The 16,385-nt window shown below is 49.0% G+C and overlaps 1 protein-coding gene across 1 annotated transcript; it reads left to right on the forward strand.

Moving 5' to 3' along the window:
* Positions 1-13,161: 13,161 nt before the first annotated feature.
* On the forward strand, positions 13,162-16,385 carry LOC123230575 (zinc finger protein 420-like). Its single transcript, XM_044656708.1, has 3 exons — positions 13,162-13,177; positions 13,543-14,546; positions 14,799-16,385. The coding sequence occupies exons 1-3, from the start codon at positions 13,162-13,164 to the stop codon at positions 15,435-15,437; spliced, it is 1,659 nt and encodes a 552-aa protein (XP_044512643.1). The 3' UTR covers positions 15,438-16,385.

The following is a 16,385-nucleotide window of genomic DNA, read 5'->3' on the forward strand; positions in this document are numbered from 1 at the left end:
GGGGGGGGGGGCGAGGCTAGCGAGCCAATCAGCAGCGCCATTTGGACTCGTCTAGTTTTCTCCGCCCCTTTTCCTTGCAGCCCCTCCCCCAACCCCTCTAGGACGTGTGTGGGTCCTTCAGTTGTCCCGGGTGTGAGTGGACCACAATCTCCCCAAGCATCAGCGCAGAAAGGGACATTCCTGAGAGGTGTGGGAAGCGCTAGCCTCTTCCCTAGTCAGGCTACAGGCATTGATTAAGCGCCAGCTGTGTACCTAAGGCGCTGAGCTAAGCGCCGGGGATCCCGATGTCGGGGGAGCCCAGTTTGACGTCTAGACCACGTGCAGACAACTAGGCCCTAAGCGAGCGCCGGCCAGGCTGGGCAGTCTTTACCCGAGGGCGCGAGAGACGTGCCGCCTCAGACACTCTGTGATGGCAAAAACAGGGCTCCGGCTCGCCCCAAGAAGGAAGAAGAGGAGGTTTAAGGGGGCGCCAATCGCGGTGGGAGAGCAGCCTCTCTGGGGCGGATGGCTCGGCCTTCCCGGCCCCCCCAAGCCTGGCGGAGTGAGGTCTGGGCTTGGGGAGCCCCCTCGGTCCTCATTGGGCCTTCCTTCGTGGCGGGGCGGGCACAGTGGAGGAGCACTCTGGGGAATGAGCTGGAGGAGGAATGACCGGAACAGCCCCAGGCTGAGGTGGACCCCCAGTGCAGAGCAGGGTTTGCAGTTGGTGTTTAACCAGTGCTGGCTGGTGAGAGGTGCCCAAGGGGGCCTGCTTGCTAGCCCGGGGACCCCCTGATTGAGGACGTGGCCAACCGCTGCCAAGTCCGCCCCCACCCAAACCCCACCTGGGCCCAGAGAAGTGGACACGACCGAAAATGGCTCAACAACCCACTGCAGAGGGAAGTCTTTAGAATCAAGGGAGATCCCGGAAGGCTTCCTGCAGAAAGTGAGATCTTAGTTAGGACGCAAAGGAAGTCGGGGAGGTCCCTGGTTGGAGTGGAGAAGGGTGAGCAGAGAGAATGCCTGGATCCCCTCCCCACTGCCGTCTTGGGCCTCCTCATGGATTGGCTGGGCGGGCGCCGAACAGGTGTGTGTGTGGTGGTGGTGGTGGGGGGGGGGTTCCAGGGACCCTTCTCTCGGGATTCCGATTTGGAAGACTCTCCCTTCTGGCTCCCAACGCCAGTGTTTGCTCCCATCCCTCTGACACGAATCTGCTGGAGGCCGGGAGGGAGCTCAGGGGTTGGGACATCAGGCTGGGAGGCGTCAGCAGAAAGGATGATGGAGCCCCGAAAGGGGATGCGGAGGGGAGGATTGGAACTTGGGTCCTCTGGCTCCCAAGCCACGGCTCTTAGGGCTGGCCCATGTGGCATCCTCATCTTGGGGGCATCCTTGGAGGATTCCTAGCCTGGAGTTCTGTGGTGGGGGCCAGCAGCCGCAGGGTGGCCCCTCAGACTTTGCCTTTACCTGCCCAGATTGGTCTCCAGAGAACCGGGATGCTCCAAGAGGAGGAAGGCACGGCGGGGCTGCCCTTGCCGGGACTGCCGCAGGTAAGCGGGATCTTCTCCTCTTCACTGACACTCCCGGAGTAGCATCGGTTTCCTTTACAATTCTTTTCCCGTTGGCCAGCGTTCCTTCTAACCGGTGGTGATGTCAGACACAAATAGGGAAAGATGCTACTGACTTTGTGTCCAGTCGAATTTCTGTCTTCTCCGGCTACGCTTTAAATAGGGGTCACTAGCACTGGGGAGATTCATGCCCAGCTGGCCCCTAGCTCCACTCTTCTATTGTAAAGCCAGGAAACATGTGCAAAGCCAAACAAATTCCTACAGTGGCTGCTCCCCCAAAAGAACCTGAGGCCATCGCCTCCATGCCGGGACAGGACTAGCGCTGCTCCTCTGGGACTGGGGTGGGCTATACAGCAAGCAAGCTCTGCCCTGCTTTGTTGTATTTATGATATCGCATAATGGAGCTTTTTCTAAATGGCTCTCTGGGTTCTGCTCCCTTCCTTCTGCATCCGTTCACACAGGTCTTTTTGGGCTTCTCTGAAACCGCCCTCTTCCTCATTTCTTACAGCACAATAGTCTTCCATTCTATTAAATTATTGGGATAGGTTTTTTTTCTCCAATGGCTGATCATTCTTTGGGATTCTTCCTTTACAAACTGCCTGTTTGTTTACTCAGATCATTTGTCATCTTGGGAATTACTTTTAATCATATCCTATTGAAGCCGATCCTTCTATCTTAACTTTTATCAGAGACATTGCTGCAAAGATTTTCCCGAAGTGTCTACTTCTATTTATTAATTCAGTATAATTTTTATTACCCTCAGTTTTGTTCATTTCTGCTTTGATTTTTCAGAACTTTCATTTTTGTGCTTATTTGAAGCTATTAAAATTTGCTTCCTGGGTTTTTGAAATTTCCTAACTAGCTTATCTGTTCTTCCTTTTGTTCATGAAAGTGGATGAACAGCTACATTTTCTCCTAACATACTATTTGGGCTGCATCAAATAAATTGTACCATGATTATTTTTATGATTTCTTCTTTGACCCACCAATCATGTTATTTAGTCTCCTAAATTCTAATTTTAGTTAAAATTAGTTAAAAAAACTTATTTTAATTCTTTCTTCAGTAGCCCTTTACTGAATAAAATTATTACTGCATTGTGGTCAGTAAAGGATGTAGTTATTTTTTTCTATCAGTCAATAGTCAGCCAATATTTATTAAGTACCTAAAAGAGAGGCAAAAGATAATTCTTGCCCTCAGGAGCTCACAGCCTAATGGAGAAGACAAGGTATAGACAGGATAAATAGGAAATAAGAAGGAAGACATTAAAATGAAGAGGAATTGGGAAAGGCTTCTTGTAAAAGATGAGGTAGACAGTGGAATTGTGCACCAGCAATGGGAGGGGGTAGAAGGAGGGGAGGGATAGAACATGAATCCTGTAATGATGGGAAAGTGCTCTGAATTAATTTAATCAATTAATTAATTAATTAAAAAAGATGAGGTGGAACTTGAAGGAAGTCAGCAATGTCTTCATAAAAGTTGGTGAGCTTTTGTAAACTTTCCTTACTGTGCTAAGAAGTATACATACTCCTTAGTTTTCCCATCCAGTAATTGCCAGAGATCCATCCTATCTAAGTTTTAAAAAAAATATTTGCGTTGCTAAGTGTTTACTTTCCTGTAACCACTGAAATTCTTGAGGCACTGTTTCTTCATTTTAAATAAATTTATTAATCGACTGACCAAGACATCTTAATCTGGTTAGTTGTCTCCACCATCCACTCTCACTCCTCTCTCTGGTGCAGGTCTCTATAGACCACTTAGGAGCTCACCACTCAGTCCTTCCCCTGGACATCCCAAAACATCTCTGACTGATAAATAGCCACTGAGGAAGTAGGCTTAAGAACCCTCGATTCCTCCCTCATTGCTCCATCACACAAGGGTTGGGTCTCTCCTACGATCCACAAGAGGCCAGCACATTCTCCCACATGGCCAGACCATTGTCCTTTAAGGGAGTTCAACATGGCTGCTCAGCCCACTGGTAATCTTTCGGGTGGATCAGGATTCACCAAGGCTGGTCAGCCTTACCCTCAATCTTTCATCCTTATCAGAGATGAAAGACTCCAACCCATTTTCTTGGCCTACAGGAGAAACTGCCTTTTTCCTTGAGGTGTGGCCAAGGGGAAAAATGATTTCACAAAATCTCACAATTCAGCATTGATTTTCCACATTCCGTAAGGTTTCTTTTTCAGACAGCAGCACAACCATAAATCATCTAGGAGAGCCCAGTTTAGTTTTCCCAGTAACAGAGCATGGAGTGGGAGAAAGAGGGGTAGCCCAGGGTCCAGATACTCTATGCTCTCATTTCTAACCTTTGGAAAGATGTGTCTGTTTTGAGAAAAAATACATATTTTTGGTGTTCCAGGAGGGTCTCCTTTCATCCCAACATAGAGAACCTGCTCAACGTCATTACTGGCAGCTCAGGCTCTCGGCTCTCAGATGAGATGTTTGTATGAAGCCTGGCACATAGTTGGCACTCCATAAAAGCTTATCCCCCCCCCCACTCTCCCTTGCCCTTCTTTATCTTCTCCTGTGTGATGATTGTCCCCAAGTTTTCCTCCATTTTCCATCTCCACACACATTCCACTTACTCTGGGCCTCATCCTTTCTTAACTCTGGCCATGCCAGTTCTGTGGGCTGTAACAATTAAAAATGATAAAGGCTGATATTATAAGAGAAATTAATTTAATTGCCATGGCCATGTTGGTAAAATATATATGACCGCGCCTGACTATCTTTAAAGATGCCGCCCGTCTGTATCTCCACCCATCTTTCCTAGTCTCAAGCCCAACCTCTGAATTTAAGTGGAGCTCAACTTTGGTTCCCGTTCTCTGACGTAATCACGTCAGAAACCCATTAGATCACGGGAAATGTAGCCTCAAAGTTCCCCACGTGTCCACAGGAAGTTTGTAAATACTTTTAAATGGCACCTCCCTGAATTCCAAACACACCGGGCACACGACAAATCCTCTTCAAACACATGACATCCCGTAGGCTTGTTCAGCTCTCATCGTTGTCAACACCAAGGCCCAGCTGGCCTTGGGCTAAGGCCTAGTCCAACTACTGTGCCCTTTTCCCTCTTCACCAATCACTGTCACCCTATCATCATATCTAGTTTCTGTTAGAAGGTTAGGGTTCTAGCTAGGTGGCTCAGTGGATAGAGTGCCAGGCCTGGATTCAGGAAGGCCTAAGTTCAAATGCAGTCCCAGGCACTTACTAGTTGTGTGACCCTGGGCAAGTCACTTGACCCTGTTGGCCTCAGTTCCTCACCTGTCAAATGAGCTGGAGAAGGAAATGGCAAACTGGTATCTCTGCCAAGAAAACCCAAATGGGGTCAGAGTCCGACATGACTTCTGTTTGTCTGACTTAAGTCAGGTCAGATGACAAGCTTTTATTGATGAAGCCTCTTCTGTGTGCCAGGCCATGCTGAGCTTTAAGGGTACAAAGAGACGAAACCGGACCTTGGCCTCCAGCAGCTCACACACCACTAGGTTTCTTTCGAGGCCTGACTTGCAGAGGCATTGGGGTTCTGGGTGTCCTTTTCTCCTGAATTGGACTTTTGGGTTAGTACCAGGGCCTGAGCCCTTCTGGAAGGAAAGCTGGAGCCTTGGCTCGCCTGGAGCTTTACTTTCCAGGGTCCTGCCTGTTCTCCAGGCCTTGAGTGCTCCATCCTTCCAGGATCACAGGAGTGGTTTAGGGTGGAGACTGACAAACTGTCCCCCCAGGGTGGTCGCTGCTCTCCTGGTCTGAGCTTCAAGAGTTCCTGCCACTAGTTTGGTTCTGGGCGATACAACTGCAGGTTGCCCCTGGTTGGAGCTCTAATACACTATTTTTGGCCCAAGCCACTGTTGGCCAGCAGGAAGTCTGCAGGTTCAGAGGGACAGTGATTGGAATCCTTGAGCTCATTCTGGGATCGCAGGGACAGCCCGGAAGGCTGCCCCTCCGTTCCTGCCTTGGTTCCTTGCCTGGGGGCCAGATTCACCATCGTGGGCTGGAGAAATGACCCTTCACTACTAAGACTTGATCCTCCTAGACTGGGAAGTTGGGGCGATGCGGCAAAGATCTAGGCTATCTGCGCCAGCCACGTCTTTTCTAGAGCTTAGCTAGCGCTTAGATTAGGAAAGTTAATACTTGGCCATTCCTTCGTAGCTGTGAGAGGAGCTCACAGTAGCCACAATTGGGAGGATAAGTGAAGGGCTGTCCACAAAGCTAGATGGAACCCACAGAAAGAGGCAGGGAGCCTGGCCAGACCTTTTGTGCAAGCTGGAATTGGAGCTGGCTTGAAGGGAGTCTGGGAGGTCTGGAGGGGGAGACAGGCAGAAACTGGTCCGGGTATGAAGGGAGCCAATGAACAAGCACAGAACTGTGAGGGGGTGGATCCTGGGCGAGGGTCAACCAGAAGGCCAGAGTTGCTAGAGTGGATTGGGGGGGTGAAATGGAAGAAGGGCAGGGCAGGAAAGACTGTAAAAGTCAAAGGGGTTCATTTGGTCCACAGGGAGCCTCTGGAGCTTATTGAACAGGGGTGATGGGGTGGATCTTGCACTTTGGTGGATGAATGGAGGATGGATTGCAGGGGGAGACATGAAACAAGGAGACCCCCCCCCCAGAAGCTACTGCAATAATCAAAGTGGGAGGTGATGAGGGTTAGAGGCGAGAAGGAGGCAGATGGGAGAGATGCCGCAGGAGTGAAATTAACCGTCGGTGGTACAGAGAAGTTGACAGGCCATGGCACCATCTTGAATCTTGCAGAGAGACAGGTTGGGAGTCTATGGGTCTAGGAGGATAGATAGAGAAGTCTTAGACATATTGAATTTAAGATGGTGGCTGGACATCCAGTTAGAGATGTTCATGGGAAAGTTGGAGATTGGATCAGCAGAGATTAGGCAAATGAGATTGTTAGTCATTTTGTAGAGAGCAGTTGAGTAGGATGATGAGCTTGAAATCCCAATTGCAGAAGGCTGAGATGGAAAGGAAGCCCCCACTGTAGACGGCGGCTTTCTTCCCGTGTTTAAACATAAAGAGGAGGAGGGATATAGGCTAGCTACCAGATCAAATAAGAATATTGTTTGTGAAGGAGGAGATGGCAGCAGAAGCCATTTGACTGGTAGGAGATCAGAAGAGGAAGCTCTTGGGGAATGACTTCTATTTTTTTCCTAGAGTAAGGATGGGTAGGAGCCACCTTAGGCTGGACGTTGGGAAAAAGGTCCCCCTACTTCGGAGCTGTTTGAAAGTGGATCATGCCTCCTGCAGGCTGATGGGATCAACTCTACCTCTGGGCCCCCTCCCAGCTCTAAGACTTAGACATAAAGAAAGGCCTCTTGAGGCTGGTTGTCTGAAGTAGATTTCTGCCCAGTGGAGCTGTCTCAAGGGGGTAGGGTGTGCTTTAAGAAGCCCTGGGGCTCTGTTGGCACCAGTGGCACAGAATGGAGGCTTCTTCAGGGCCAGGCTGGACCAGCCAGCCAGCTTCTAATGTTCCTCAGAGAACTGGCCTCCTTTCTTAGTTTCAAGTTTCTCCCGTGCGTTATTAATAAAAATTTATCTAAGGCTTGGTACCAGATTTATACGCATTTATTAGTAGAGAGGCCTAGATAGCGGGGGAGAGAGGGGGGTCTCAGCCTTTCTAACTTTTTGGGTAGATCTGATTCTCCATTGAGCTGGCTCAGGCTGCCCCTTGCCAGAGCTGGCCAAATGAGAGAAGGAAGAGGTCAGAGAGAAAAGCACGAGTGCAGGGAGCCGGGTTGGGCAATAAAGAGCGGCAGTGAAAAGGCCCCCTCCTTCCTGAGCTCGCCTCTTAAATACTCCCGCTCGCTCCTCCCTCCAAGGCAGTGTCGGCACTGCTTCTGACACGTTGGGATGCTCGGGGCACTCGGGCTGGTGCTGGCCGGGCTTCTGGGCCACGTGGCCCTGACACAAGGGTGCCCGGGATCCAAGGCCCCTAAACAATTTGCTTCCCACAGCTGGAAGGGGCCAGGGTGGGTGAGGTGGAGAAGGAAGCGTGGTTAAGTACCCACTGTGTTCCAGGCGCCATACTAAACACTACAAACATCTCACTGGATTCACGCAGCAGCCCTGCGATGATCCCCATTTTACAGGGGAGGAAACTGAGGCTGGAGGAGGTGAGATCTCACAGCAAGTATTAATCTGAAGCAGGATTTGAACTCAGGGGTTTCCTGCCTCAGAGGCCACCACTTCTAAGCACTGCCCCGCCAGGCTGCCGTGGAATCCTGTGAGATCCAGTCTGCGCAGTTCCTGCACACGTCCCTTGTCCGAGGACCCTAGGAAGGAGGACCCTTGGGCAAGCACGGGCATCTTTGGTGTTTCAGGAGTCGGTGACATTCCGGGACGTGGCTGTGGACTTCTCCCCAGAGGAGTGGCGCCTCCTGGCCCCTGCCCAGAAGGAGCTGTACCAGGAGGTGATGCTGGAGACCTTCCGGACCCTGGTGTGCCTGGGTGAGGCCTGCCACTCCTGAGACCCGGATTCTGCCTTGGGGAGGTGGGGTTAGTCATTCAGTCAGGAAACATTTGCCAAGCCAGAGCCCTGGGCTACATTTCCTCTCAGAGAATGCTGTGGTTCTCCAGCCTTTGGCTGCTGACCCGGAGGCTGTTATGCTTGTGGGGGCCAGAGCCCTGGTGTGTGTGCTGCCCTTCCCGGGTGATTCCATCTGCCTCCTCTCAGCAATCCAATTGGCCATCGGGGCGCCAGTGGCATCTGCTGGACATCTCTGCCTCAGCCTTTGCTTTGTTTGGTGGCAGATGGGCAGCTTGATGAGGTTGGCCCTCTAAGGAGATCTCCTCCAAGGCTGGCCCCTACCAGCCTCCTTCCTGTGACGTTCGGTGGGCCTGGGTCCCATCTGCTCGCACTCCCTCTCACACTGTCTTTGTTCCAAGGAGAGAAGGGGCTGAGCTTGGGTTCGAGGCTCTGTGTTCCCAGCTCTTTCCCATTTCCCCTGAGCAGGCCTTGCAGCTTCCAAACCAGATGTGATCAGCCGGCTGGAGCGAGGAGGTGAGCCTTGGATGGCTGGAGGGGGCACCCTCTGTGCAGGTGAGTGAGTGGGAGAGTCGGGCAGTGAGTGGTTGTGCGCCCCCAAAACAGAGGGGAGGATGTGTCTGATGCTGCAGAGCTCGGGAGGCCTGGAACAAGTGTGGGCTTGGGGGGAACCTAACGAGCTCCCTAGGAGACTTGCCGAGGCCTCTGTCCTGGCCAACCATCCAGAGGGATGTCCAGCGGATGATCATTGACCCCAGGGAGCTGGCGAGATCGCCCAGGGAGGATGCCATCAGCCGAGGACCCCTTCATCCATCCGTTGAGCCATCATTGCTGAGCCCGTCCTGCCTCTCACACCCACACGTTGGGTTGGGCCTCCCCTGTGAGCCCCCAGGCGATCTCATCAGCTCCCAGAATGCCCAGTTCAGCGGCCTGGCGGGCAGAGTCCCAAATCCCCTTCTAGAGTGGTTGGGAAGCATCAGGAAAGAGAGAAAGGAGCAGAGATGACCAAGGGCTGGGTCAGACGAGCCGCATTTGCTCTTTGGCCACTGCAGCGCCTAACTGGGTGGTCAGAGGAAGGTGCTGGGTGCGTCTGCCTCATGTCTGACCAAGGCCTCGCTAATGCTCTGAATGCTCCTGTGGCGGACGGAGAAGGGCTGGGTAAGGAGAGGAGAGCTGGGGACACGGGGCTGGGGGAAACGATGGACACGAGCCATTGAGGGTTCGATGTCAGCCTGGAAAAACCTTCTCCCGGGGAGTTTCCCAGGGGTGACCTTGGGCCGTGTGCAAGCCAGCACTTCCCTGGTGGCGGGCTTCTCAATAACAGAAAGCGGGGAAAGGAGGCTGACAGCAGAGCGAGGCTAGAGAGCAGACTTGGCGCCCTAGAACACTGCACTGAACCTAACGTGTTAAAGTTAAAGTGAGGAAGAGGGATGATGAGATCAACAGTTAGAGGGTGCTGTAAGGTGACAGAACACTTTCCACAGCCCAAGAGCCAGCTGCTCTTAGACCCATTTTGTAGATGAGAAGACAGAAGCAGAGAAGATCAAGGGACTGGGTTTGAGCTCGGGTCTCTCTGACGCTGCTTAGGGGCATCATCAAACGCATCCACTTAAATTCAGAAAGGGTTAGTGAAATGCTCTTTATGGGCCAGTCCCTCTGCCAGCCACCGGGGACACAGAGACAAGCATGAAAGATTCTCTCCTCTCTCCTGGGGCGGAAACGGCCACAGAGAAGTAATTATAAACGGATCTTGGGAGAGAGAGCCCTGACAGCCCGGAGATGTGGAAAAGGCCTTACGCAGGGGGCAGTCCTTGAGCTGAGCCTTGAAAGGACTTGAGGATTCTTAGATGAGAGGCGAGGAGTAGAAGGAGAGCTTTTATACTGCTCAGGTCCAGCCCTTCTGACACATCACTACCCTCGCCTCCAGGATGCTACATCCTCTCTTCCTCTCATCTGGTTCTCCCGCCTGTCTGATCGTTCCTCCTCGGCCTCCTTTGCTGGCTCTTCCTCTGTGCAGCTCCTCCCTAAAGGCAGGGGTCTGCCTTGGACAGACTCGACTTCTCTTGACCCTCTTTCGAGGTCGTCTATTTCATCGGCTCCCGTGTACCGACACCTCCTTGTGCACAGTTCCCTTTGCCTGGAATGGCGCCTCACCGCTCCTCTGCAGATTCCCATGGCTCCAGATTATCTCTGGGATCATAAGGGTTTTCCTTCAGTCCTCTGGATCATGCCTGTGACAGATGTTCTCAGCTTTATCCCATCAGTTAACAAGCCCTTCTTAGGTCCTGGAGATACAAAGACAATAGCGAGAGAGTTCCTCCTTTTGAGGAGCCTCCACTCTCATTGGAAGTGACCACAGACAAAGAGAGGTAGCCACCCACAAGGTCTTCTGTGGGGAGAGGCATTTGTGGCCAGAGGTGGGGAGAGGTGGAATCTAGAAAGGCTTCATGTAGAAGGCGGGCATGAAGACCTATGCCAGGCAGAGGGGATGAGGGAATGTATTCTCTAGCTTAGGGGGACATCCAGTGCAGAAGCATGGAAAGGAGATGAGGTGTCACGAATGAGGAAGTTGGGTAAGGTCAGTTTGGCCAGACCGTACTGTCCATCGAGGGGAATGAAGTACAGTAAGCCTGGAGAGGCCGGAAGGGCTTTAAATGCCAAACAGAGGAATTTCTACTTAATCCTGGAGCTACTAGAGAGGCTAAGAGGAATTTCTTGAACCGAGAGGCATCATGATAAGACAAAAAGCCAAATGGAGGAGGATCTGCAAAGGGGAGACCGATTAGGAGGCTGCTGCTGTGGTCCAGATGGGAGGTGATGAGGGCCTGAATTAGGCTGGCTGCTGCATGAGCAGAGAGGCAAGATCTGGAAACCAAGTGCATCTGTGGGGTGAGAGTGAGGAGCGGAAGATCATATTAGGGCAGTTGTCTGGCGCCTTCTTCAGTAGCAGGGAAGCTTGGAGGAGAGATGGGTTTGTGGGGAAAGGTGAAGTGGATGTGTGGAGCTATGCAACTGCAGTGTGAGCCATCCAGTGGGAAGCTGGTGAGGTAGGGCTGGGGAGCCACAGACTGGGCAGTCATCTGCATAGAGAAGAGAGCTAAACAGATGGAACTCGATGAGTTCAGCAAAGGAGAGAGCAAAGAGGGGCTGGGACAAAGCCTTGGGAAGTGCTTGTGCTTAGGGAGGGGAATGGAGATAGAGATCTAACAAAGGAGTCTGAGAAGCAGCATCCAGACATTTAGAAGAGAGCCAAGAGGGGAAAGTGTTGTAGAAACCTAATGAGGAGAGATTCTGGGACAGAGGAGGTAGTCAACAGTGCTGAATGGTGCACAGGGTCAGGAATGGCCATTGGAGTTAGCAATTAAATGGTCAGTGGAGGTAGCTAGGGAGTGCTAGACCTGGAATCAGGAAGCCGGGAGTTCGAATCTGTTCTTGGACATTAGCTGGGAGAAATCTATTATATGGGTATAAGAAGATCTAGAGAAATGATAGTATAGATGGAGGAAGGATTGTATGCCCAGGCCTAAGCTGGTAGTAGCTGGTGAAGGAGAAAGCACACTCTCCTCTCACAGGCCCCTATGCAGTTGTTGTTGGTATAATCTATGCCTCTTCTCCCTGACAGGCTTGTTGTTGGTATAATCTATGCCTCTCCTCCCTGACAGGCTTGGTTGAATAAGCTTGTCAACTACTCTAACAGTTTGCCCAGGCCGAGAACCCCTGAGAGGTTGGGTGGATGGTTAACCTCTTGAGGTCCCAACCCGAGGTTGGAATAGTTGTTGATGAGGGCTATTGATTAGCTATTGGATAATGTTGATCTCCCCTTCCCAAGGGCTTTGGTATAATCACCACTCAGGAAAGGTACTTGGTGGTAAACACTGTATTTAAATCTATCAATGGGGTTAGGAAACAAGGGAATGGGACTGAGGATTTAGGAACCCTCTTGCTAATTATTAGGCTAATAATCTAGGTTGTTGATCAAGGTCTGGAGATTGCTAGGCTTAGTAGAAACTGGAGGTTCTTCACCCTCTCACTAACTCTGGCCTGACTTGGCCACAGCCAAGCCAGAGACTAGGGAAGGCTATTGATGATGCTGAATGATGAATCAGTAAACTCTCTCAGCTCTATTAACAAGGATGGTGATTGCTCTCTAGCTCTCTCAGTAGGATAACAGGTCACAGGTTTCAGGCCTACCCCTCACCCTTCACCTCCCACCTTCCCGAGTCCCTGCTCCAATCTGAGCCGTCTCGTCACTTGGGATTATTTATAGGGTTGGGGCCAACTGCTTTTTGCCATTGGCTCACAGCACCTGGGACATTCTTGCCGGTCCTGTCATTCAAAGTGGCCTCCATCTTGTCCCAGATAATCATTTCAATAAATCTCTTGTCCTCTCTTTGCTCTGTTTCATGTCTTACCCTGCTGAAGCCCATCCACCATTCAGCTACTTCCCAACATCCCAGACAGACCATTTCACCCAGCTACACTGGCCTCCTTGCTTTTTTTCTGTTTAATTCAACAATCCAAAGCAGGGAGAAGAGATTATTTATTTAGTTTTATTTTGTCTTTTCAGAATTTGAGATGTTGCCTGAAACCGAGGAACCAACTATGAGACCTGGCATTCCTTTAGAAGGTCCATCTAAGGAAACACTCTCCAGGGATCAGCCCTCTAGGGATTCTAGGTTGGGAGAAACTTTGGAAAATGATACCAGGCCAGAAAAGCAACAGAGAGAGAGAAAGAAAGAAAAACATTCTAGGCAAGTGGACCAATCAGAAATTCCAGTAAAGTGAGCAGTGGGAATAACAAATATGACAGAAGCTTCAGGCTAGGACAGGTCTCTTTTCCACAGTAGAGAGTATCTATCAGAAACAGTCTGTAAATTAGATACCCTGATAAAGAACTTGAAAGTCTCTTTAGACCCAGGGAAAGATAATCACCTGATTTTAGATTTTTTTTTTAAACCTTACCTTCTGTCTTAGAATCAATACTGTATATTGTTTCCAAGGCAGAAGAATGGTAAGAGCTAGACAATGGGGGTTAAGTGACTTGCCCAGGGTCACACTGGTAGAAAGTGTCTGAAACCAGATTTGAACCTAGGATCTCCCATCTCTAGGCCTGGATCTCAATCCACTGAGCTACCCAGATGCCCCTGATTTTAGGTATTTTCTAAGTGAAATTAATGTGGGAAATCCTTAAGTTATAATTCAGCCCTTATTGAATATCATAAAATAAATAGACCGGCAACCTTATGAATATATTGAAAGCGAGAGAAGCTTTAACTACTGTCCATCCATTTCTTCCCATCACAGAATTCAAACTGAAGAGAAATCTACAAAATGTAGTAAATGTGGAAAGGTTGTCCTTGAGAGCAAACAACTTTCCCAGCCTCAACCAATCCATACTGGAGCAAAACCTTGTGAACATAAAGAATGGGGAAAGGTCTTTGGTCAGACAACTGGATTTATTGAACATCATAAGATTCATCCTGGAGAGGCACTTTGTGGATGTAATGAATCTGGCCAAGCCTCCCACCAGAAAAGATTTCCTGGACATTGGAAAATTCATGCCAGAGAGAAATCCCATAAATGCAATGAATGTGGAAAAGCTTTTAGTCAGAGCTCACAACTCAGTCTACATCATAGAATTCATAATGGTGAGAAACGATATGAATGTAGTGAATGTGGCAAGGCTTTCCAATCCAGTTCCTATCTTATAGTGCATCAGAACATTCATACTGGAGAGAAATCCTATAACTGTAAGGACTGTGGGAAGATCTTCCAGTATAGCACTAATCCTACCGTACATCAGAAAATTCACAGTGCAAAGAAACCTTATGAATGCAGTGAATGTGGGAAAACCTTCCGCAAGCGAACACAATTTACTGTCCATCAGAGAATTCATACCGGAGAGAAACCTTATAAATGCAATGAATGTGGAAAAGCTTTTAGCCAGAGCTCACAGCTCAATCTACATCACAGAACTCATAGTGGAGAGAAGCCTTATGAATGTAGTGAATGTGGGAAGGCCTTCTGCCAGAGTTCACAACTTTCTGTACATCAGAGAATTCATACTGGAGAGAAACCATATAAATGTAGTGAATGTGGGAAGGCCTTTCGTCAAAGTGAACAACTGACACTCCATCACAGAATTCACAGTGGAGAGAAACCTTACAAATGTAAGGAGTGTGGGAAGGCCTTCCGAAGTAGTTCACAACTTACTGTCCATCAGAAGGTCCATACTGGAGAGAAGCCTTATGAATGTAAGGAATGTGGGAAGGCATTTCGGTGTAGCTCATACCTTACTGTCCACCAGAGAATTCACACTGGAGAGAAACCCTTTAAATGTAACGAATGTGGAAAGGCCTTCCGTCAGAGGGAACAACTTACTCTACATCACAGAATTCATAGTGGTGAGAAACCTTATGAATGTATCGAATGTGGCAAGGCTTTCCGTTATAGCTCTTACCTGATAGTACATCAGAGAATACATACTGGAGAGAAACCTTATGAATGCAAAGAATGTGGGAAGGCCTTCCATTGTAGCACAGATCTTACTGTCCATCAGAAGATTCACACTGGTGAGAAACCTTACGAGTGTAACGAATGTGGGAAGGCCTTCCGCACACATACACAGTTTACTGTCCATCAGAAAATTCATACTGGGGAGAAACCATATGAATGTAAGGACTGTGGGAAGGCCTTTAGACAGAGCATAGAGCTTACTGTACATCAAAGAACTCATACTGGTGAGAAACCTTATGAATGTCATGAATGTGGGAAGGCCTTCTGCCAGAGTATACAGCTTACTCGGCATCAGAAAACTCATACTGGAGAGAAACCGTATGAATGTACTGAATGTGGGAAGAGCTTCTGTCAAAGAACAGGACTCACTGAACATCAGAAAATTCACACTGGCGAGAAACCTTATGAATGTAATGAATGCAGGAAGACCTTTCGAAATAGTATACAACTTACTCAGCACCTGAGAATTCATACTGGAGAGAAACCCTATGAATGCAAGGAGTGTGGGAAAGCCTTCTGCCAAAGCTCCCAACTTTCTGTACATCAGAGAATTCATAGTGGAGAGAAGCCTTATAAATGTCATGAATGTGGAAAGGCCTTCCGCCATAGTGCTCACCTTACTCTACATCAGAGAATTCACAGTGGAGAGAAGCCTTATGGTTGTCCTGAATGTGGGAAGGCCTTCCGAAGTAGCTCACATCTTACTCTGCATCAGAAGATTCACACTGGAGAGAAACCTTATGAATGTAAAGAATGTGGGAAAGCATTCCGCTGTAGCTCATATCTCACTGTCCATCAGAGAATTCATACTGGAGAGAAACCTTATAAATGCAGTGACTGTGGAAAGGCATTCTGCCAGAGCACACAACTTACTCGACATCAGAGAATTCATCTCTGAAGTCTTTTGAATAGTAAATCCTTATGGAAGTAGACTGAAGAATTTCTGCTGATTTTAGCAGTTCAGACTATTTTAAAAATTCACCTAAAGCAGAGCCTTACAGATCATACTATTTATGATTCTTGGCATTTATGTAAAATTTTTAATTTTGCAAAGTCCTTTACATATGTAACACCCCTCCTGAGGCTATTTTCCCACCTCCCATGAACATTGTCCAGCTGAGACCCCCAGAAGATGTCTGACTTTTCAAGATCATATGGGTAACCTTGGAGGACTAGTTTTGAGTACTATGATCATTTGTGAGATTTTCAGACTTAATTACATTTAAGAAAGGATATTTACTAAATGGGTATGGCAAATGCAATTGTTACACATTAAGAATTCTCCCAAACTGAGGCTATTCCAGGCCTTTGATCTCCTAAGGTCCCTGAGGGGGAGGAGGAGCTCAAACTTGGAATCAAGTGAAGGGGAGATATGTCAAGGGATCTCCTGTGTCCAATGGTAAGATCAGAGCTCCTATTACCAGAAATTCTCTCCTGTGAAACCCTCATGAATTTCCCTTTTGATGTGCTCCAGCTGGAGAGCTTTTCTTGATTTTGGTCTTCATTGCGTCTTATCCACTGGTGGAGGCTCATGCCTCTGGCAAACACTCCAGGCTTCTGAACTTCACAGGCTTCAAGGTTCCAGCCTAACTGCTTCCATCTCTGGAGACTTTTTCTCAGCATGTTGTTTCTGACTCCTAGCTGAATGTATTGTTTCCCCTCCCCACAAAAGTGATTCCTTTTCAGGGGCCTCACTTCCAGAGCGCCTGAATTTGTCACTTGACTAATGGCTCCGAACTAGCTCTCCGTCTTTGTGTGTTGCTTGACTTTAAATCAAGGTATTTCCTTGGAGGTGTCATGTCTTTAGCTAATGACCCGAAGTCCCTACAATTTTTTCAAATTAAGA

This window comes from Gracilinanus agilis, chromosome 1 (assembly GCF_016433145.1).
Source record: "Gracilinanus agilis isolate LMUSP501 chromosome 1, AgileGrace, whole genome shotgun sequence".
In the NCBI taxonomy this organism is placed as follows: Eukaryota; Metazoa; Chordata; class Mammalia; order Didelphimorphia; family Didelphidae; genus Gracilinanus; species Gracilinanus agilis.